Below are 23,749 nucleotides of genomic sequence, written 5' to 3' on the forward strand. Positions count from 1 at the left end.
TCAGCTCTGCTATATATACACACACACTCAGCTCTGCTATATATACACACACACTCAGCTCTGCTATATATACACACATACAACCGGCTCTGCTATATACACACGCTCTGCTATATACACACACATACTCTGCTCTGCTATATACACACACATTCAGCTCTGCTATATATACACACACTCAGGTCTGCTATATATACACACACACTCAGCTCTACTATATACACACACTCAGGTCTGCTATATATACACACACACTCAGCTCTACTATATACACACGCTCTGCTATATACACACACAGCTCTGCTATATACACACAGACACACTCGCCTTTGCTATATACACACACTCAGCTCTACTATACACACACACACTCAGCTCTACTATACACACACACACTCAGCTCTACTATATACACACACACACACTCAGCTCTACTATATACACACACACTCAGCTCGGCTATATACACACACACTCAGCTCTGCTATATACACACTCAGCTCTACTATATATACACACATACAGCTCTGCTATATACAAACACATACACTGCTCTGCTATATATACACACACTCAGCTCTACTATATCCACACGCTCTGCTATATACACACACACACACTCAGCTCTGCTATATATACACACACTCAGTTCTACTATACACACACACACTCAGCTCTACTATATACACACACACACTCAGCTCTGCTATATATACACACACACTCAGCTCTAATATATATACACACACACTCAGCTCTGATATACACACACACACACTCAGCTTTACTATATATACACACATACAGCTCTGCTATATACAAACACATACACTGCTCTGCTATATATACACACACACACACACACACACTCGGCTCTGCTATATACACACACACACACTCAGCTCAGCTATATATACACACACTCAGCTCTACTATATATACACACACTCAGCTCTGCTATACTTACACACACTCAGCTCTATACACACACACTCAGCTCTACTATATACACACACACACACTCAGCTCTGCTATATACACACATACTCAGCTCTGCTATATACACGCACACTTAGCTCTACTATATATATATACACATACAGCTCTGCTATATACACATACACTGCTATACACACACACACAGCTCTGCTATATACACACACACACTCAGCTCTGCTATATACACGCACACTTAGCTCTACTATATATATATACACATACAGCTCTGCTATATACACATACACTGCTATACACACACACACAGCTCTGCTATATACACACACACACTCAGCTCTGCTATATGTAAACACACACACACTCGCCTTTGCTATATACACACACACTCAGCTTTGCTATATATACACACACTCAGCTCTGCTATACTTACAAACACTCAGCTATATATACACACTCAGCTCTGCTATACTTACACACACTCAGCTCTATATACACACACTCAGCTCTGCTATATACACACACACACACTCAGCTCTGCTATATACACACACACTCAGCTCTGCTATATATACACATACTCAGCTCTGCTATATATAAACACACACTCAGCTCTGCTATATACACGCACTCACACTCCGTTCTGCTATATACACACACACTTAGCTCTACTATATATATACACATACAGCTCTGCTATATACACACACACTCAGCTCTGCTATATACACACACACACTCAGCTCTGCTATACACACACACACTCAGCTCCGCTATACACACACACACTTGGCTCTATTATAAACACACACACTCGGCTCTGATATACACACACACACTCAGCTCTGCTATATCAGCTCTGCTATATACACACACACACACACTCAGCTCTACTATACACACACTCAGCTCTGCTATATACACACACACTCGGCTCTACTATATATACACACACACTCTGCTATATACACACACTCTGCAAATATACACACACACTCGGCCCAGCTATATACACACACACACACTCGGCCCTGCTATATACACACACACACACTCAGCTCTGCTATATATACACACATACAGCTCAGCTATATACAAACACATACACTGCTCTGCTATATACACACACACTCAGCTCTGCTATATACACACACTCAGCTCTGCTCTGCTATATACACACACTCAGCTCTGCTCTGCTATATACACACACTCAGCTCTGCTCTGCTATATACACACACACACTCAGCTCTGCTATATATGCACACACACTCAGCTCTGCTATATATGCACACACACTCAGCTCTGCTATATATGCACACACACTCAGCTCTGCTATATATGCACACACTCGGCTCTGCTATATACACACACACACTCGGCTCTGCTATATACACACACACTCGGCTCTGCTATATACACACATACTCGGCTCTACTATATACACACACACACACACTCGGCTCTGCTATATACACACACACACTCGGCTCTGCTATATACACACACACACTCTGCACTGCTATATACACACACACACTCTGCACTGCTATATACACACACACTCAGCTCTACTATATACACACACACACACTCGGCTCAGCTATATACACACACACTCGGCTCAGCTATATATACACACACTCGGCTCTGCTATATACACACACACTCGGCTCTGCTATATACACACACACTCGGCTCTGCTATATACACACACACTCAGCTTTGCTATATACACACACACTCAGCTTTGCTATATACACACACACTCAGCTCTGCTATATATCCACACACTCAGCTCTGCTATATACACACACACTCAGCTCTGCTATATACACACACTCAGCTCTGCTATATACACACACACTCAGCTCTGCTATATACACACACACTCAGCTCTGCTATATATCCACACACTCAGCTCTGCTATATACACACACACTCAGCTCTGCTATATATCCACACACTCAGCTCTGCTATATATAGACACACACATCTATAATATTAATAATATTCTATAGCACCAACATACTCGGCAGCATCGTACAATTCAGAGTGGAGATGTAAAGAAAATATCAGACATTACGGGGAACCCATGATTCACCAGATACAGGAGGAGCCGGGATCTGTACAAAGTGCTACTGGGGGCACGGAGGGCGAGGAGACGGGAGAGGAGGGACAAGATCTGTACAAAGTGCTACTGGGGGCGCGGAGGGCGAGGAGACGGAGTAGAAGGGACAAGATCTGTACAAAGTGCTACTGGGGGCATGGAGGGCGAGGAGACGGAGTAGAAGGGACAAGATCTGTACAAAGTGCTACTGGGGGCGCGGAGGGCGAGGAGACGGGAGAGAAGGGACAAGATCTGTACAAAGTGCTACTGGGGGCACGGAGGGCGAGGAGACGGGAGAGAAGGGACAAGATCTGTACAAAGTGCTACTGGGGGCGCGGAGGGCGAGGAGACGGAGTAGAAGGGACAAGATCTGTACAAAGTGCTACTGGGGGCGTGGAGGGCGAGGAGACGGGAGAGAAGGGACAAAATCTGTACAAAGTGCTACTGGGGGCACGGAGGGCGAGGAGAAGGGGGAGAAGGGATAAGATCTGTACAAAGTGCTACGGGGGGCGCGGAGGGCGAGGAGACGGGAGAGAAGGGACAAGATCTGTACAAAGTGCTACTGGGGACGCGGAGGGCGAGGAGACGGGAGAGAAGGGACAAGATCTGTACAAAGTGCTACTGGGGGCACGGAGGGCGAGGAGACGGAGTAGAAGGGACAAGATCTGTACAAAGTGCTACTGGGGGCGTGGAGGGCGAGGAGACGGGAGAGAAGGGACAAAATCTGTACAAAGTGCTACTGGGGGCACGGAGGGCGAGGAGAAGGGGGAGAAGGGACAAGATCTGTACAAAGTGCTACTGGGGGCACAGAGGGCGAGTAGACGGGAGAGAAGGGACAAGATCTGTACAAAGTGCTACTGGGGGTACAGAGGGCGAGGAGACGGGAGAGAAGGGACAAGATCTGTACAAAGTGCTACTGGGGGCGTGGAGGGTGAGGAGATGGGGGGTAGAAGGGACGGGGTCTGCACAAAGTGCTACTGGGGGCACAGAGGGCGACGAGACGGGGTAGAAGGGACAAGATCTGTACAAAGTGCTACTGGGGGCACAGAGGGCGAGGAGACGGGAGAGAAGGGACAAGATCTGTACAAAGTGCTACTGGGGGCACAGAAGGCGAGGAGACGGGAGAGAAGGGACAAGATCTGTACAAAGTGCTACTGGGGGCACAGAGGGCCAAGGAGACGGGAGAGAAGGGACAAGATCTGTATAAAGTGTTACAGGGGGCACAGAGGGCGAGGAGACGGGAGAGAAGGGACAAGATCTGTACAAAGTGCTACTGGGGGCACAGAGGGCGAGGAGACGGGAGAGAAGGGACAAGATCTGTATAAAGTGCTACAGGGGGCACAGAGGGCGACGAGACGGGAGAGAAGGGACAAGATCTGTACAAAGTGCTACTGGGGGCGCGGAGGGCGAGGAGACGGGAGAGAAGGGACAAGATCTGTACAAAGTGCTACTGGGGGCACAGAGGGCGAGTAGACGGGAGAGAAGGGACAAGATCTGTACAAAGTGCTACTGGGGGTACAGAGGGCGAGGAGACGGGAGAGAAGGGACAAGATCTGTACAAAGTGCTACTGGGGGCGTGGAGGGTGAGGAGATGGGGGGTAGAAGGGACGGGGTCTGCACAAAGTGCTACTGGGGGCACAGAGGGCGACGAGACGGGGTAGAAGGGACAAGATCTGTACAAAGTGCTACTGGGGGCACAGAGGGCGAGGAGACGGGAGAGAAGGGACAAGATCTGTACAAAGTGCTACTGGGGGCACAGAAGGCGAGGAGACGGGAGAGAAGGGACAAGATCTGTACAAAGTGCTACTGGGGGCACAGAGGGCCGAGGAGACGGGAGAGAAGGGACAAGATCTGTATAAAGTGTTACAGGGGGCACAGAGGGCGAGGAGACGGGAGAGAAGGGACAAGATCTGTACAAAGTGCTACTGGGGGCACAGAGGGCGAGGAGACGGGAGAGAAGGGACAAGATCTGTATAAAGTGCTACAGGGGGCACAGAGGGCGACGAGACGGGAGAGAAGGGACAAGATCTGTACAAAGTGCTACTGGGGGCGCGGAGGGCGAGGAGACGGGAGAGAAGGGACAAGATCTGTACAAAGTGCTACTGGGGGCGCGGAAGGTGAGGAGAAGGGGGAGAAGGGCTGGGATCTGTACAAAGTGCTACTGGGGGCGCGGAGGGCGAGGAGACGGGTAGAGGGGACGGGATCTGTACAAAGTGCTACTGGGGGCATGGAGGGAGAGGATAAGGGGGAGAAGGGACAGGATCTATACAAAGTGCTACTGGGGGCGCGGAGGGCGAGGAGACGGGGGAGAAGGGACGGGATCTATACAAAGTGCTACTGGGGGCATGGAGGGAGAGGATAAGGGGGAGAAGGGACAGGATCTGTACAAAGTGCTCCTGGGGGCATGGAGGGAGAGGATAAGGGGGAGAAGGGACAGGATCTGTACAAAGTGATCCTGGTGGCGCAGAGGGAGAGGATAAGGGGGAGAAGGGACGGGATCTGTACAAAGTGCTCCTGGGGGCATGGAGGGCGAGGAGACTGGGGAGAAGGGACGGGATCTGTACAAAGTGCTCCTGGGGGCATGGAGGGCGAGGAGATGGGGGAGAAGGGACAGGATCTGTACAAAGTGCTACTGGGGGCATGGAGGGCGAGGAGATGGGGGAGAAGGGACGGGATCTGTACAAAGTGTTACTGGGGGCATGGAGGGCGAGGAGACGGGGGAGAAGGGACGGGATCTATACAAAGTGCTACTGGGGGCATGGAGGGAGAGGATAAGGGGGAGAATGGACAGGATCTGTACAAAGTGCTACTGGGGGCGCAGAGGGAGAGGATAAGGGGGAGAAGGGACAGGATCTGTACAAAGTGCTACTGGGGGCACGGAGGGCAAGGAGACGGGGGAGAAGGGACAGGATCTGTACAAAGTGCTACTGGGGGCGCGGAGGGCGAGAAGACAGGGGTAGAGGGGATAGGATCTGTACAAAGTGCTACTGGGGGCATGGAGGGTGAGGAGACGGGTAGAGGGGACGGGATCTGTACAAAGTGCTACTGGGGGCATGGAGGGTGAGGAGACGGGGTAGAAGGGCCGGGATCTGGGGATGGTTCTGAGGTGCCGGTGACATTTGTGAGTGATCGGATATAGGGAGTGAAGAAAAGATCTGAGTCACATGTGACCCCAAGACAGCGAGCGCGAGACCCCCAATATAGATTGTGCACATTGTGTGTGAGGCGGATACTATTCTGTTCGCAGCCTCAGTTCCATATTTTGGATTTTCCTTACAGTCGTCATCGCTCCTGTTGGGCCTCAGTTATACACAGATGTCGCCCCAATACAGAGGATCAATAATAGTGAGAGCGCGGGCGAGAAATCCACTCGGAACAACAAAAATACAAGAGGAAACAGAACTGATACAATAATAACAGGAATAAGCGGAACGAATAAACAACGATTATCGCTAATAATAATGTTACTCTTATTAGTAAATGAAGAGAATAATAACAATAATAATAAATGACATAAACATGACACTGATACAAAGTAACGGTTACAATGATGACGTCATTGCTAATAACATCAGGACAGCGCCCCCCGCCGCAGGGTCGCCCCCGCACTCACCGACCACCGTCAGCAGCATGTTGTCCAGAAGGAGAGCGATGAAGACGATGAGCAGAATTAACCTCCGGGACTGTCTGCCCTCGCGGAGCCACCGCAGGAGGCCGATCTCTGTGAGGGACATGGCGCGGACCGGCTCTGGTCTGTAAGGAGAGCAGACGGCGCACACAGGGTTAAAGGTGCCGCTCCTGCAGGAAAACGCACACGCGGCAAATCTCAGAGGCTGCAGCGAGATCCGTGCCGCAACCGCCGCACTGACTGCCCTCCTCCGCACTGACTGCCCTCCTCCGCACTGACTTACCTCCTCCGCACTGACTGCCCTCCTCCGCACTGACTGCCCTCCTCCGCACTGACTGCCCTCCTCCGCACTGACTGCCCTCCCCCGCACTGACAGCCCTCCCCCGCACTGACTGCCCACCTCCGCACTGACTGCCCACCTCCGCACTGACTGGCCTCCCCCGCACTGACTGGCCTGCCCCGCACTGACTGGCCTCCCCCGCACTGACAGGCCTCCCCCGCACTGGCAGCCCTCCTCCGCACTGACTGCCCTCCTCCGCACTGACTGCCCTCCTCCGCACTGACTGCCCTCCTCCGCACTGACTGCCCTCCTCCGCACTGACAGGCCTCCCCCGCACTGACAGGCCTCCCCCGCACTGACAGCCCACCTCCGCACTGACTGCCCACCTCCGCACTGACTGCCCTCCCCCGCACTGACTGGCCTCCCCCGCACTGACAGGCCTCCCCCGCACTGACTGCCCTCCTCCGCACTGGCAGCCCTCCTCCGCACTGACTGCCCTCCTCCGCACTGACAGCCCTCCTCCGCACTGACTGCCTCCTCCGCACTGACAGGCCTCCCCCGCACTGGCAGGCCTCCTCCGCACTGACTGCCCTCCTCCCTACTGACAGCCCTCCTCCGCACTGACTGCCTCCTCCGCACTGACAGGCCTCCTCCGCACTGGCAGCCCTCCTCCGCACTGACTGCCCTCCTCCGCACTGACAGGCCTCCCCCGCACTGACAGCCCTCCTCCGCACTGACAGGCCTCCCCCGCACTGACTGCCCTCCTCTGCACTGGCAGCCCTCCTCCGCACTGACTGCCCTCCTCCGCACTGACAGGCCTCCCCCGCACTGACTGCCCACCTCCGCACTGACTGCCCACCTCCGCACTGACTGCCCTCCTCCGCACTGACAGGCCTCCCCCGCACTGACTGCCCACCTCCGCACTGACTGCCCACCTCCGCACTGACTGCCCTCCTCCGCACTGACAGGCCTCCTCCGCACTGACAGGCCTCCTCCGCACTGACAGGCCTCCTCCGCACTGACAGGCCTCCTCCGCACTGACAGGCCTCCTCCGCACTGGCAGGCCTCCTCCGCACTGACTGCCCTCCTCCCTACTGACTGCCCACCTCCGCACTGACTGCCCTCCTCCGCACTGACAGGCCTCCTCCGCACTGGCAGCCCTCCTCCGCACTGGCAGCTCTCCTCCGCACTGACTGCCCTCCCCCGCACTGACTGCCCTCCCCCGCACTGACAGGCCTCCCCCGCACTGACAGGCCTCCCCCGCACTGACTGCCCTCCTCTGCACTGGCAGCCCTCCTCCGCACTGACTGCCCTCCTCCGCACTGACAGGCCTCCCCCGCACTGACTGCCCACCTCCGCACTGACTGCCCACCTCCGCACTGACTGCCCTCCTCCGCACTGACAGGACTCCTCCGCACTGACAGGCCTCCCCCGCACTGGCAGGCCTCCTCCGCACTGACTGCCCTCCTCCCTACTGACTGCCCACCTCCGCACTGACTGCCCTCCTCCGCACTGACAGGCCTCCTCCGCACTGGCAGCCCTCCTCCGCACTGGCAGGCCTCCTCCGCACTGACTGCCCTCCTCCCTACTGACTGCCCACCTCCGCACTGACTGCCCTCCTCCGCACTGACAGGCCTCCTCCGCACTGGCAGCCCTCCTCCGCACTGGCAGCCCTCCTCCGCACTGACTGCCCTCCCCCGCACTGACAGGCCTCCCCCGCACTGACTGCCCTCCTCCGCACTGGCAGCCCTCCTCCGCACTGACTGCCCACCTCCGCACTGACTGCCCACCTCCGCACTGACTGGCCTCCCCCGCACTGACAGGCCTCCCCCGCACTGACTGCCCACCTCCGCACTGGCAGCCCTCCTCCGCACTGACAGCCCTCCTCCGCACTGACTGCCCTCCTCCGCACTGGCAGCCCTCCTCCGCACTGACTGCCCTCCTCCGCACTGACAGGCCTCCCCCGCACTGACTGCCCACCTCCGCACTGACTGCCCACCTCCGCACTGACTGCCCTCCTCCGCACTGACAGGCCTCCTCCGCACTGACAGGCCTCCTCCGCACTGACTGCCTCCTCCGCACTGACAGGCCTCCTCCGCACTGACAGCCCTCCTCCGCACTGGCAGCCCTCCTCCGCACTGACTGCCCTCCTCCGCACTGACTGCCCACCTCCGCACTGACTGCCCACCTCCGCACTGACTGCCCTCCTCCGCACTGACAGGCCTCCTCCGCACTGACAGGCCTCCTCCGCACTGACTGCCTCCTCCGCACTGACAGGCCTCCTCCGCACTGACAGCCCTCCTCCGCACTGGCAGCCCTCCTCCGCACTGACTGCCCTCCTCCGCACTGACTGCCCTCCTCCGCACTGACTGCCCTCCTCCGCACTGACAGGCCTCCCCCGCACTGACAGGCCTCCCCCGCACTGACAGGCCTCCCCCGCACTGACAGGCCTCCCCCGCACTGGCAGCCCTCCTCCGCACTGACTGCCCTCCTCCGCACTGACTGCCCTCCTCCGCACTGACAGGCCTCCCCCGCACTGACAGGCCTCCCCCGCACTGACTGCCCTCCTCCGCACTGACTGCCCTCCTCCGCACTGACTGCCCTCCTCCGCACTGACTGCCCTCCTCCGCACTGACAGGCCTCCCCCGCACTGACAGGCCTCCCCCGCACTGGCAGGCCTCCTCCGCACTGACTGCCCTCCTCCCTACTGACTGCCCACCTCCGCACTGACTGCCCACCTCCGCACTGACTGCCCACCTCCGCACTGACTGCCCTCCTCCGCACTGACAGGCCTCCTCCGCACTGACTGCCTCCTCCGCACTGACAGGCCTCCTCCGCACTGGCAGCCCTCCTCCGCACTGGCAGCCCTCCTCCGCACTGACTGCCCTCCTCCGCACTGACTGCCCTCCTCCGCACTGACAGGCCTCCCCCGCACTGACAGGCCTCCCCCGCACTGACAGGCCTCCCCCGCACTGGCAGCCCTCCTCCGCACTGACTGCCCTCCTCCGCACTGACTGCCCTCCTCCGCACTGACAGGCCTCCCCCGCACTGACAGGCCTCCCCCGCACTGACTGCCCTCCTCCGCACTGACTGCCCACCTCCGCACTGACTGCCCTCCTCCGCACTGACTGCCCTCCTCCGCACTGACAGGCCTCCCCCGCACTGACAGGCCTCCCCCGCACTGACAGGCCTCCCCCGCACTGGCAGGCCTCCTCCGCACTGACTGCCCTCCTCCCTACTGACAGCCCTCCTCCGCACTGACTGCCTCCTCCGCACTGACAGGCCTCCTCCGCACTGGCAGCCCTCCTCCGCACTGACTGCCCTCCTCCGCACTGACTGCCCTCCTCCGCACTGACTGCCCTCCTCCGCACTGACTGCCCTCCTCCGCACTGACTGCCCTCCTCCGCACTGACAGGCCTCCTCCGCACTGACTGCAGATTCTGTTGGAGATCCATTTATCTGACTGGTCCAGTCCCGAGAACTTCCGCAGAGTTAAACTTCCCTGCAGGAGGCGCTGCCGTCAGAGCGGTCACAACAAGGCAAATCCGACATGTGTGAATGGAACCTGAGTCTGAGTTTGCACAGCGAGGAGACAACATCCTGGAGTCCAGATTCTAGACATCGGTACAGGATCCACTGGTGAAGTTCAGGGGTCTATAATTTTTCAGGAACAGCACCCTGCAGTCAGGTGACCAATCTGCACCCGCGACATCCCCAAAATAATCTGCCCGGTGCTCAATGGCTGCGAGTTGGCTGTTACCAAATGAGCTGATAGTAATCTTATGCAGGAGCCTCTATACTGAACACTCCGGGGGCCCAGATACTGAACACTCCCCGGGGGGCCCAGATACTGAACACTCCCCGGGGGGCCCAGATACTGAACACTCCCCGGGGGGCCCAGATACTGAACACTCCCCGGGGGGCCCAGATACTGAACACTCCCCGGGGGGCCCAGATACTGAACACTCCGGGGGGCCCAGATACTGAACACTCCGGGGGGCCCAGATACTGAACACTCCGGGGGGCCCAGATACTGAACACTCCCCGGGGGGCCCAGATACTGAACACTCCCCGGGGGGCCCAGATACTGAACACTCCGGGGGGCCACATACTGACCACTCGGATACTGTTCTCATAATATGATCCCGTCCACAGATGAGAGATCGAGACGAGCGGCAAAATTATCTCTACTCAAAACACAAAATAAAAGATCACAGAATGGGACCCAGTGCCGGTATATACAGCCCCCGTCTGCGTGCCCGGTATATACAGCCCCCGTCTGCGCGCCCGGTATATACAGCCTCCGTCTGCGCGCCCGGTATATACAGCCTCCGTCTGCGCGCCCGGTATATACAGCCTCCGTCTGCGCGCCCGGTATATACAGCCTCCGTCTGCGCGCCCGGTATATACAGCCTCCGTCTGCGCGCCCGGTATATACAGCCTCCGTCTGCGCGCCCGGTATATACAGCCTCCGTCTGTGCGCCCGGTATATACAGCCTCCGTCTGTGCGCCCGGTATATACAGCCTCCGTCTGTGCGCCCGGTATATACAGCCTCCGTCTGTGCGCCCGGTATATACAGCCTCCGTCTGCGCGCCCGGTATATACAGCCTCCGTCTGCGCGCCCGGTATATACAGCCTCCGTCTGCGCGCCCGGTATATACAGCCTCCGTCTGCGCGCCCGGTATATACAGCCTCCGTCTGCGCGCCCGGTATATACAGCCTCCGTCTGCGCGCCCGGTATATACAGCCTCCGTCTGCGCGCCCGGTATATACAGCCTCCGTCTGCGCGCCCGGTATATACAGCCCCCGTCTGCGCGCCCGGTATATACAGCCCCCGTCTGCGCGCCCGGTATATACAGCCCCCGTCTGCGCGCCCGGTATATACAGCCCCCGTCTGCGTGCCCGGTATATACAGCCCCCGTCTGCGTGCCCGGTATATACAGCCCCCGTCTGCGTGCCCGGTATATACAGCCCCCGTCTACGTGCCCGGTATATACAGCCTCCGTCTGCGTGCCCGGTATATACAGCCCCCGTCTGCGTGCCCGGTATATACAGCCTCCGTCTGTGTGCCCGGTATATACAGCCTCACACTGGGATGTGATTATCCAGGTTGCTGTATTTAGGGCAGCGCTGATTTCCTGGAGACGCTGGAGGCTCAGCTCTGGGGGTCTCTCCTGGGGGGCAGGGGCTCAGCTCTGGGGGTCAATCCTGGGGGGCAGGGGCTCAGCTCTGGGGGTCAATCCTGGGGGGCAGGGGCTCAGCTCTGGGGGTCAATCCTGGGGGGCAGGGGCTCAGCTCTGGGGGTCAATCCTGGGGGGCAGGGGCTCAGCTCTGGGGGTCAATCCTGGGGGGCAGGGGCTCAGCTCTGGGGGTCTCTCCTGGGGAGCAGGGGCTCAGCTCTGGGGGTCTCTCCTGGGGTAGAGGCTCAGCTCTGGGGGTCTCTCCTGGGGGGCAGGGGCTCAGCTCTGGGGCTCAGCTCTGGGGGTCTCTCCTGGGGGGCAGGGGCTCAGCTCTGGGGGTCTCTCCTGGGGAGCAGGGGCTCAGCTCTGGGGGTCTCTCCTGGGGAGCAGGAGCTCAGCTCTGGGGGTCTCTCCTGGGGGGCAGGGGCTCAGCTCTGGGGGTCTCTCCTGGGGGGCAGGGGCTCAGCTCTAAGGGGGGGGGGTCTCTCCTGGGGAGCAGGGGCTCAGTTCTGGGGGTCTCTCCTGGGGGGCAGGGGCTCAGCTCTGGGGGTCTCTCCTGGGGGGCAGGGGCTCAGCTCTGGGAGTCTCTCCTGGGGAGCAGGGGCTCAGCTCTGGGGTTCCCTCCTGGGGGGCAGGGGGCTCAGCTCTAGGGGTCTCTCCTGGGGAGCAGGGGCTCAGCTCTGGGGGTCTCTCCTGGGGGGCAGGGGCTCAGCTCTGGGAGTCTCTCCTGGGGGGCAGGGGCTCAGCTCTGGGGGTCTCTCCTGGGGGGCAGGGGCTCAGCTCTGGGAGTCTCTCCTGGGGGGCAGGGGCTCAGCTCTGGGAGTCTCTCCTGGGGAGCAGGGGCTTAGCTCTGGGGGTCTCTCCTGGGGGGCAGGGGCTCAGCTCTGGGAGTCTCTCCTGGGGAGCAGGGGCTTAGCTCTGGGGGGTCTCTCCTGGGGGGCAGGGGCTTAGCTCTGGGAGTCTCTCCTGGGGAGCAGGGGCTTAGCTCTGGGGGGTCTCTCCTGGGGGGCAGGGGCTCAGCTCTGGGGGTCCCTCCGGGGTCGCTCACCTGGGCTCTTGGGCTGCCGGCTTCGTCCAGCTGTGGCTGCAGCTGTGAGGTGAGTGCCGCTCTGAAGCTGAAGCTCCGAGACCCCGACAGCAAGTGACGTCAGCAGCCACTTCTGGCACTTAACCCCCGAACACCCGGAGCACAGCAAGTATCTAATCCTCTCCTGTGTGATACTGACTGCTGAGCTGTGTATCTAATCCTATCATGTGTGATACTGTCTGCTGAGCCGTGTATCTAATCCTCTCCTGTGTGATACTGTCTGCCGAGCCGTGTATCTAATCCTCTCCTGTGTGATACTGTCTGCTGAGCCGTGTATCTAATCCTATCCTGTGTGATACTGTCTGCCGAGCCGTGTATCTAATCCTCTCCTGTGTGATACTGTCTGCTGAGCCGTGTATCTAATCCTATCATGTGTGATACTGTCTGCTGAGCCGTGTATCTAATCCTATCCTGTGTGATACTGTCTGCTGAGCCGTGTATCTAATCCTATCCTGTGTGATACTGTCTGCCGAGCCGTGTATCTAATCCTATCCTGTGTGATACTGTCTGCCGAGCCGTGTATCTAATCCTATCATGTGTGATACTGTCTGCTGAGCCGTGTATCTAATCCTATCCTGTGTGATACTGTCTGCCGAGCCGTGTATCTAATCCTATCCTGTGTGATACTGTCTGCCGAGCCGTGTATCTAATCCTCTCCTGTGTGATACTGTCTGCCGAGCCGTGTATCTAATCCTATCATGTGTGATACTGTCTGCTGAGCCGTGTATCTAATCCTCTCCTGTGTGATACTGACTGCTGAGCCGTGTATCTAATCCTCTCCTGTGTGATACTGACTGCTGAGCCGTGTATCTAATCCTCTCCTGTGTGATACTGTCTGCTGAGCCGTGTATCTAATCCTCTCCTGTGTGATACTGTCTGCTGAGCCGTGTATCTAATCCTATCCTGTGTGATACTGTCTGCTGAGCTGTGTATCTAATCCTCTCCTGTGTGATACTGTCTGCTGAGCCGTGTATCTAATCCTATCCTGTGTGATACTGTCTGCCGAGCCGTGTATCTAATCCTCTCCTGTGTGATACTGTCTGCCGAGCCGTGTATCTAATCCTCTCCTGTGTGATACTGTCTGCTGAGCCGTGTATCTAATCCTCTCCTGTGTGATACTGTCTGCTGAGCCGTGTATCTAATCCTATCATGTGTGATACTGTCTGCCGAGCCGTGTATCTAATCCTCTCCTGTGTGATACTGACTGCTGAGCCGTGTATCTAATCCTCTCCTGTGTGATACTGTCTGCTGAGCCGTGTATCTAATCCTCTCCTGTGTGATACTGTCTGCTGAGCCGTGTATCTAATCCTCTCCTGTGTGATACTGTCTGCTGAGCCGTGTATCTAATCCTCTCCTGTGTGATACTGTCTGCTGAGCCGTGTATCTAATCCTCTCCTGTGTGATACTGACTGCTGAGCCGTGTATCTAATCCTCTCCTGTGTGATACTGTCTGCTGAGCCGTGTATCTAATCCTCTCCTGTGTGATACTGTCTGCTGAGCCGTGTATCTAATCCTCTCCTGTGTGATACTGTCTGCTGAGCCGTGTATCTAATCCTCTCCTGTGTGATACTGTCTGCTGAGCTGTGTATCTAATCCTCTCCTGTGTGATACTGTCTGCCGAGCCGTGTATCTAATCCTCTCCTGTGTGATACTGTCTGCTGAGCCGTGTATCTAATCCTATCCTGTGTGATACTGTCTGCTGAGCCGTGTATCTAATCCTATCCTGTGTGATAATGTCTGCTGAGCCGTGTATCTAATCCTATCATGTGTGATACTGTCTGCTGAGCCGTGTATCTAATCCTCTCCTGTGTGATACTGTCTGCTGAGCCGTGTATCTAATCCTATCCTGTGTGATACTGTCTGCCGAGCCGTGTATCTAATCCTATCCTGTGTGATACTGTCTGCTGAGCCGTGTATCTAATCCTATCCTGTGTGATACTGTCTGCTGAGCCGTGTATCTAATCCTATCCTGTGTGATACTGTCTGCTGAGCCGTGTATCTAATCCTATCCTGTGTGATACTGTCTGCTGAGCCGTGTATCTAATCCTCTCCTGTGTGATACTGACTGCTGAGCCATGTATCTAATCCTCTCCTGTGTGATACTGACTGCTGAGCTGTGTATCTAATCCTCTCCTGTGTGATACTGTCTGCTGAGCCGTGTATCTAATCCTATCCTGTGTGATACTGTCTGCTGAGCCGTGTATCTAATCCTCTCCTGTGTGATACTGTCTGCTGAGCCGTGTATCTAATCCTATCCTGTGTGATACTGTCTGCTGAGCTGTGTATCTAATCCTCTCCTGTGTGATACTGTCTGCTGAGCCGTGTATCTAATCCTCTCCTGTGTGATACTGACTGCTGAGCCATGTATCTAATCCTCTCCTGTGTGATACTGACTGCTGAGCCGTGTATCTAATCCTCTCCTGTGTGATACTGTCTGCTGAGCCGTGTATCTAATCCTCTCCTGTGTGATACTGTCTGCCGAGCCGTGTATCTAATCCTATCATGTGTGATACTGTCTGCTGAGCCGTGTATCTCATCCTCTCCTGTGTGATACTGTCTGCTGAGCCGTGTATCTAATCCTCTCCTGTGTGATACTGACTGCTGAGCCATGTATCTAATCCTCTCCTGTGTGATACTGACTGCTGAGCTGTGTATCTAATCCTCTCCTGTGTGATACTGACTGCTGAGCCGTGTATCTAATCCTCTCCTGTGTGATACTGTCTGCTGAGTCGTGTATCTAATCCTCTCCTGTGTGATACTGTCTGCTGAGCCGTGTATCTAATCCTATCATGTGTGATACTGTCTGCTGAGCCGTGTATCTAATCCTATCATGTGTGATACTGTCTGCTGAGCCGTGTATCTAATCCTCTCCTGTGTGATACTGACTGCTGAGCCATGTATCTAATCCTCTCCTGTGTGATACTGTCTGCTGAGCCGTGTATCTAATCCGCTCCTGTGTGATACTGTCAGCTGAGCCGTGTATCTAATCCTCTCCTGTGTGATACTGTCTGCTGAGCCGTGTATCTAATCCTCTCCTGTGATACTGTCTGCTGAGCCGTGTATCTAATCCTCTCCTGTGTGATACTGACTGCTGAGCCGTGTATCTAATCCTCTCCTGTGTGATACTGTCTGCTGAGCCGTGTATCTAATCCTCTCCTGTGTGATACTGTCTGCTGAGCCGTGTATCTAATCCTATCATGTGTGATACTGTCTGCTGAGCCGTGTATCTAATCCTCTCCTGTGTGATACTGTCTGCTGAGCCGTGTATCTAATCCTATCCTGTGTGATACTGTCTGCTGAGCCGTGTATCTAATCCTCTCCTGTATGATACTGTCTGCTGAGCCGTGTATCTAATCCTCTCCTGTGTGATACTGACTGCTGAGCCGTGTATCTAATCCTATCCTGTGTGATACTGTCTGCTGAGCCGTGTATCTAATCCTATCCTGTGTGATACTGTCTGCTGAGCCGTGTATCTAATCCTCTCCTGTGTGATACTGTCTGCTGAGCCGTGTATCTAATCCTCTCCTGTGTGATACTGTCTGCTGAGCCATGTATCTAATCCTCTCCTGTGTGATACTGTCTGCTGAGCCGTGTATCTAATCCTATCCTGTGTGATAATGTCTGCTGAGCCGTGTATCTAATCCTATCCTGTGTGATACTGTCTGCTGAGCCGTGTATCTAATCCTCTCCTGTGTGATACTGACTGCTGAGCCGTGTATCTAATCCTCTCCTGTGTGATACTGTCTGCTGAGCCGTGTATCTAATCCTCTCCTGTGTGATACTGTCTGCTGAGCTGTGTATCTAATCCTCTCCTGTGTGATACTGTCTGCTGAGCCATGTATCTAATCCTATCATGTGTGATACTGTCTACTGAGCCGTGTATCTAATCCTATCATGTGTGATACTGACTGCTGAGCCGTGTATCTAATCCTCTCCTGTGTGATACTGTCTACTGAGCCGTGTATCTAATCCTATCATGTGTGATACTGTCTACTGAGCCGTGTATCTAATCCTATCATGTGTGATACTGTCTGCTGAGCCGTGTATCTAATCCTCTCCTGTGTGATACTGTCTGCTGAACCGTGTATCTAATCCTCTCCTGTGTGATACTGTCTGCTGAGCCGTGTATCTAATCCTATCCTGTGTGATACTGTCTGCTGAGCCGTGTATCTAATCCTCTCCTGTGTGATACTGACTGCTGAGCCGTGTATCTAATCCTCTCCTGTGTGATACTGACTGCTGAGCTGTGTATCTAATCCTCTCCTGTGTGATACTGTCTGCTGAGCCGTGTATCTAATCCTATCCTGTGTGATACTGTCTGCTGAGCCGTGTATCTAATCCTCTCCTGTGTGATACTGACTGCTGAGCCGTGTATCTAATCCTCTCCTGTGTGATACTGACTGCTGAGCTGTGTATCTAATCCTCTCCTGTGTGATACTATCTGCTGAGCCATGTATCTAATCCTCTCCTGTGTGATACTGTCTGCTGAGCCGTGTATCTAATCCTCTCCTGTATGATACTGTCTGCTGAGCCGTGTATCTAATCCTCTCCTGTGTGATACTGTCTGCTGAGCCGTGTATCTAATCCTATCCTGTGTGATACTGTCTGCTGAGCCGTGTATCTAATCCTCTCCTGTGTGATACTGACTGCTGAGCCGTGTATCTAATCCTCTCCTGTGTGATACTGACTGCTGAGCTGTGTATCTAATCCTCTCCTGTGTGATACTGTCTGCTGAGCCGTGTATCTAATCCTATCCTGTGTGATACTGTCTGCTGAGCCGTGTATCTAATCCTCTCCTGTATGATACTGTCTGCTGAGCCGTGTATCTAATCCTCTCCTGTGTGATACTGTCTGCTGAGCCGTGTATCTAATCCTATCCTGTGTGATACTGTCTGCTGAGCTGTGTATCTAATCCTCTCCTGTGTGATACTGACTGCTGAGCTGTGTATCTAATCCTCTCCTGTGTGATACTATCTGCTGAGCCATGTATCTAATCCTCTCCTGTGTGATACTGTCTGCTGAGCCGTGTATCTAATCCTCTCCTGTATGATACTGTCTGCTGAGCCGTGTATCTAATCCTCTCCTGTGTGATACTGTCTGCTGAGCCGTGTATCTAATCCTATCCTGTGTGATACTGTCTGCTGAGCCGTGTATCTAATCCTCTCCTGTGTGATACTGACTGCTGAGCCGTGTATCTAATCCTCTCCTGTGTGATACTGACTGCTGAGCTGTGTATCTAATCCTCTCCTGTGTGATACTGTCTGCTGAGCCGTGTATCTAATCCTATCCTGTGTGATACTGTCTGCTGAGCCGTGTATCTAATCCTCTCCTGTATGATACTGTCTGCTGAGCCGTGTATCTAATCCTCTCCTGTGTGATACTGTCTGCTGAGCCGTGTATCTAATCCTCTCCTGTATGATACTGTCTGCTGAGCTGTGTATCTAATCCTCTCCTGTGTGATACTGTCTGCTGAGCCGTGTATCTAATCCTATCCTGTGTGATACTGTCTGCTGAGCCGTGTATCTAATCCTCTCCTGTATGATACTGTCTGCTGAGCCGTGTATCTAATCCTCTCCTGTGTGATACTGTCTGCTGAGCCGTGTATCTAATCCTATCCTGTGTGATACTGTCTGCTGAGCTGTGTATCTAATCCTCTCCTGTGTGATACTGTCTGCTGAGCCGTGTATCTAATCCTATCCTGTGTGATACTGTCTGCTGAGCTGTGTATCTAATCCTATCCTGTGTGATACTGTCTGCTGAGCTGTGTATCTAATCCTCTCCTGTGTGATACTGACTGCTGAGCTGTGTATCTAATCCTCTCCTGTGTGATACTGTCTGCTGAGCCGTGTATCTAATCCTCTCCTGTGTGATACTGTCTGCTGAGCCGTGTATCTAATCCTCTCCTGTGTGATACTGACTGCTGAGCCGTGTATCTAATCCTCTCCTGTGTGATACTGACTGCTGAGCTGTGTATCTAATCCTCTCCTGTGTGATATTGTCTGCTGAGCCGTGTATCTAATCCTATCCTGTGTGATACTGTCTGCTGAGCCGTGTATCTAATCCTCTCCTGTATGATACTGTCTGCTGAGCCGTGTATCTAATCCTCTCCTGTGTGATACTGTCTGCTGAGCCGTGTATCTAATCCTATCCTGTGTGATACTGTCTGCTGAGCCGTGTATCTAATCCTCTCCTGTATGATACTGTCTGCTGAGCCGTGTATCTAATCCTCTCCTGTGTGATACTGTCTGCTGAGCATTGTATCTAATCCTCTCCTGTGTGATACTGTCTGCTGAGCCGTGTATCTAATCCTATCCTGTGTGATACTGTCTGCTGAGCTGTGTATCTAATCCTCTCCTGTGTGATACTGTCTGCTGAGCCGTGTATCTAATCCTATCCTGTGTGATACTGTCTGCTGAGCTGTGTATCTAATCCTCTCCTGTGTGATACTGTCTGCTGAGCTGTGTATCTAATCCTGCCCTGTGTGATACTGTCTGCTGAGTCGTGTATCTAATCCTATCCTGTGTGATACTGTCTGCTGAGCTGTGTATCTAATCCTCTCCTGTGTGATACTGTCTGCTGAGCTGTGTATCTAATCCTGTCCTGTGTGATACTGTCTGCTGAGCTGTGTATCTAATCCTCTCCTGTGTGATACTGTCTGCTGAGCTGTGTATCTAATCCTATCCTGTGTGATACTGTATGCTGAGCTATGTATCTAATCCTCTCCTGTGTGATACTGTCTGCTGAGCCGTGTATCTAATCCTATCCTGTGTGATACTGTCTGCTGAGCTGTGTATCTAATCCTCTCCTGTGTGATACTGTCTGCTGAGCTGTGTATCTAATCCTATCCTGTGTGATACTGTCTGCTGAGCTGTGTATCTAATCCTATCCTGTGTGATACTGTCTGCTGAGCTATGTATCTAATCCTCTCCTGTGTGATACTGTCTGCTGAGCCGTGTATCTAATCCTATCCTGTGTGATACTGACTGCTGAGCCGTGTATCTAATCCTCTCCTGTGTGATACTGTCTGCTGAGCCGTGTATCTAATCCTATCCTGTGTGATACTGTCTGCTGAGCCGTGTATCTAATCCTCTCCTGTGTGATACTGTCTGCTGAGCCGTGTATCTAATCCTATCCTGTGTGATACTGTCTGCTGAGCCGTGTATCTAATCCTCTCCTGTGTCATACTGTCTGCTGAGCTATGTATCTAATCCTCTCCTGTGTGATACTGTCTGCTGAGCTGTGTATCTAATCCTCTCCTGTGTGATACTGTCTGCTGAGCCGTGTATCTAATCCTCTCCTGTGTGATACTGTCTGCTGAGCTGTGTATCTAATCCTATCCTGTGTGATACTGTATGCTGAGCTATGTATCTAATCCTACCCTGTGTGATACTGACTGCTGAGCCGTGTATCTAATCCTCTCCTGTGTGATACTGTCTGCTGAGCCGTGTATCTAATCCTCTCCTGTGTGATACTGTCTGCTGAGCCGTGTATCTAATCCTCTCCTGTGTGATACTGTCTGCCGAGCCGTGTATCTAATCCTCTCCTGTGTGATCCTGTCTGCCGAGCCGTGTATCTAATCCTATCCTGTGTGATACTGTCTGCTGAGCCGTGTATCTAATCCTCTCCTGTGTGATACTGTCTGCTGAGCCGTGTATCTAATCCTCTCCTGTGTGATACTGTCTGCTGAGCCGTGTATCTAATCCTCTCCTGTGTGATACTGTCTGCTGAGCTGTGTATCTAATCCTATCCTGTGTGATACTGTCTGCTGAGCCGTGTATCTAATCCTCTCCTGTGTGATACTGTCTGCTGAGCCGTGTATCTAATCCTATCCTGTGTGATACTGTCTGCTGAGCCGTGTATCTAATCCTCTCCTGTGTGATACTGTCTGCTGAGCCGTGTATCTAATCCTATCATGTGTGATACTGTCTGCTGAGCCATGTATCTAATCCTCTCCTGTGTGATACTGTCTGCTGAGCCGTGTATCTAATCCTCTCCTGTGTGATACTGTCTGCTGAGCCGTGTATCTAATCCTATCATGTGTGATACTGTCTGCTGAGCCATGTATCTAATCCTCTCCTGTGTGATACTGTCTGCTGAGCTGTGTATCTAATCCTCTCCTGTGTGATACTGTCTGCTGAGCCCTGTATCTAATCCTCTCCTGTGTGATACTGTCTGCTGAGCCGTGTATCTAATCCTATCATGTGTGATACTGTCTGCTGAGCTGTGTATCTAATCCTCTCCTGTGTGATACTGTCTGCTGAGCTGTGTATCTAATCCTCTCCTGTGTGATACTGTCTGCTGAGCCCTGTATCTAATCCTCTCCTGTGTGATACTGTCTGCTGAGCCGTGTATCTAATCCTATCATGTGTGATACTGTCTGCTGAGCTGTGTATCTAATCCTCTCCTGTGTGATACTGTCTGCTGAGCTGTGTATCTAATCCTCTCCTGTGTGATACTGTCTGCTGAGCCCTGTATCTAATCCTATCCTGTGTGATACTGTCTGCTGAGCTGTGTATCTAATCCTCTCCTGTGTGATACTGTCTGCTGAGCAATGTATCTAATCCTATCCTGTGTGATACTGTCTGTTGAGCCGTGTATCTAATCCTATCCTGTGTGATACTGTCTGCTGAGCCGTGTATCTAATCCTCTACTGTGTGATACTGTCTGCTGAGCCCTGTATCTAATCCTATCCTGTGTGATACTGTCTGCTGAGCCGTGTATCTAATCCTCTCCTGTGTGATACTGACTGCTGAGCCATGTATCTAATCCTCTCCTGTGTGATACTGTCTGCTGAGCTGTGTATCTAATCCTCTCCTGTGTGATACTGTCTGCTGAGCCGTGTATCTAATCCTCTCCTGTGTGATGCTGTCTGCTGAGCCGTGTATCTAATCCTATCATGTGTGATACTGTCTGCTGAGCCGTGTATCTAATCCTATCATGTGTGATACTGTCTGCTGAGCCGTGTATCTAATCCTCTCCTGTGTGATACTGTGTGCTGAGCCGTGTATCTAATCCTATCATGTGTGATACTGTCTGCTGAGCCGTGTATCTAATCCTATCATGTGTGATACTGTCTGCTGAGCCGTGTATCTAATCCTATCATGTGTGATACTGTCTGCTGAGCCGTGTATCTAATCCTCTCCTGTGTGATACTGTGTGCTGAGCCGTGTATCTAATCCTCTCCTGTGTGATGCTGTCTGCTGAGCCGTGTATCTAATCCTATCATGTGTGATACTGTCTGCTGAGCCTTGTATCTAATCCTCTCCTGTGTGATACTGACTGCTGAGCCGTGTATCTAATCCTCTCCTGTGTGATACTGTCTGCTGAGCCGTGTATCTAATCCTCTCCTGTGTGATACTGTCTGCTGAGCCATGTATCTAATCCTATCATGTGTGATACTGACTGCTGAGCCGTGTATCTAATCCTCTCCTGTGTGATACTGTCTGCTGAGCCGTGTATCTAATCCTCTCCTGTGTGATACTGTCTGCTGAGCCATGTATCTAATCCTATCATGTGTGATACTGTCTACTGAGCCGTGTATCTAATCCTATCATGTGTGATACTGTCTACTGAGCCGTGTATCTAATCCTATCATGTGGGGCTATCACAGTACAGTGGTGTTGAGTGTCGCTGCACATTACTGATATCTGCAATGATGGGAGTGATTGTCATGTGACAGTGTTAGTGATAAATGACACAATGTATCAGAGGCGGGAGGGGCTCTGCAGGACAAAGGTTGCCCCCGACGACCAGCAACAGGTGCTTTCATTACTTCTGGGGGCCCTCTCCTCCTGGGAGCCACATTCATTACTTCTGGGGGCCCTCTCGTCCTGGTGGGCACATTCATTACTTCTGGGGGCCCTCTCCTCCTGGGAGCCACATTCATTACTTCTGGGGGCCCTCTCCTCCTGGGAGCCACATTCATTACTTCTGGGGGCCCTCTCGTCCTGGGGGGGCACATTCATTACTTCTGGGGGCCCTCTCGTCCAGGGGGGCACATTCATTACTTCTGGGGGCCCTCTCGTCCTGGGTGGCACATTCATTACTTCTGGGGGCACTCTCGTCCTGGGTGGCACATTCATTACTTCTGGGGGCCCTCTCATCCTGGGAGCCACATTCATTACTTCTGGGGGCCCTCTCGTCCTGGTGGGCACATTCATTACTTCTGGGGGCCCTCTCCTCCTGGGAGCCACATTCATTACTTCTGGGGGCCCTCTCCTCCTGGGTGGCACATTCATTACTTCTGGGGGCCCTCTCGTCCTGGTGGGCACATTCATTACTTCTGGGGGCCCTCTCCTCCTGGGAGCCACATTCATTACTTCTGGGGGCCCTCTCCTCCTGGGAGCCACATTCATTACTTCTGGGGGCCCTCTCGTCCTGGGTGGCACATTCATTACTTCTGGGGGCCCTCTCGTCCTGGGGGGCACATTCATTACTTCTGGGGGCCCTCTCGTCCTGGGGGGCACATTCATTACTTCTGGGGGCCCTCTCGTCCAGGGGGGCACATTCATT

General features: G+C 53.8%; 1 protein-coding gene across 1 annotated transcript in view; it reads right to left on the reverse strand.

Annotated features, from left to right (window-relative positions):
- Positions 1-13,288, reverse strand: part of SLC18A2 (solute carrier family 18 member A2) — a 260,285-nt gene extending 246,997 nt beyond the window's left edge. Inside the window, exons 1-2 of the mRNA XM_073684606.1 lie at positions 13,199-13,288; positions 6,675-6,814 (exon numbers count right to left, since the gene is read on the reverse strand). Of these exons, the coding sequence (XP_073540707.1) occupies positions 6,675-6,795 (121 nt within the window). The 5' untranslated portion in view covers positions 6,796-6,814; positions 13,199-13,288. The remainder of the gene's footprint in view (positions 1-6,674; positions 6,815-13,198) is intronic.
- Between the last annotated feature and the right edge of the window lie 10,461 nt (positions 13,289-23,749).

The sequence above is a fragment of the Phyllobates terribilis genome, unplaced genomic scaffold (genome assembly GCF_046119375.1).
Source record: "Phyllobates terribilis strain yellow unplaced genomic scaffold, ASM4611937v1 Scaffold_5__5_contigs__length_657084704, whole genome shotgun sequence".
NCBI classification, from domain to species: Eukaryota; Metazoa; Chordata; class Amphibia; order Anura; family Dendrobatidae; genus Phyllobates; species Phyllobates terribilis.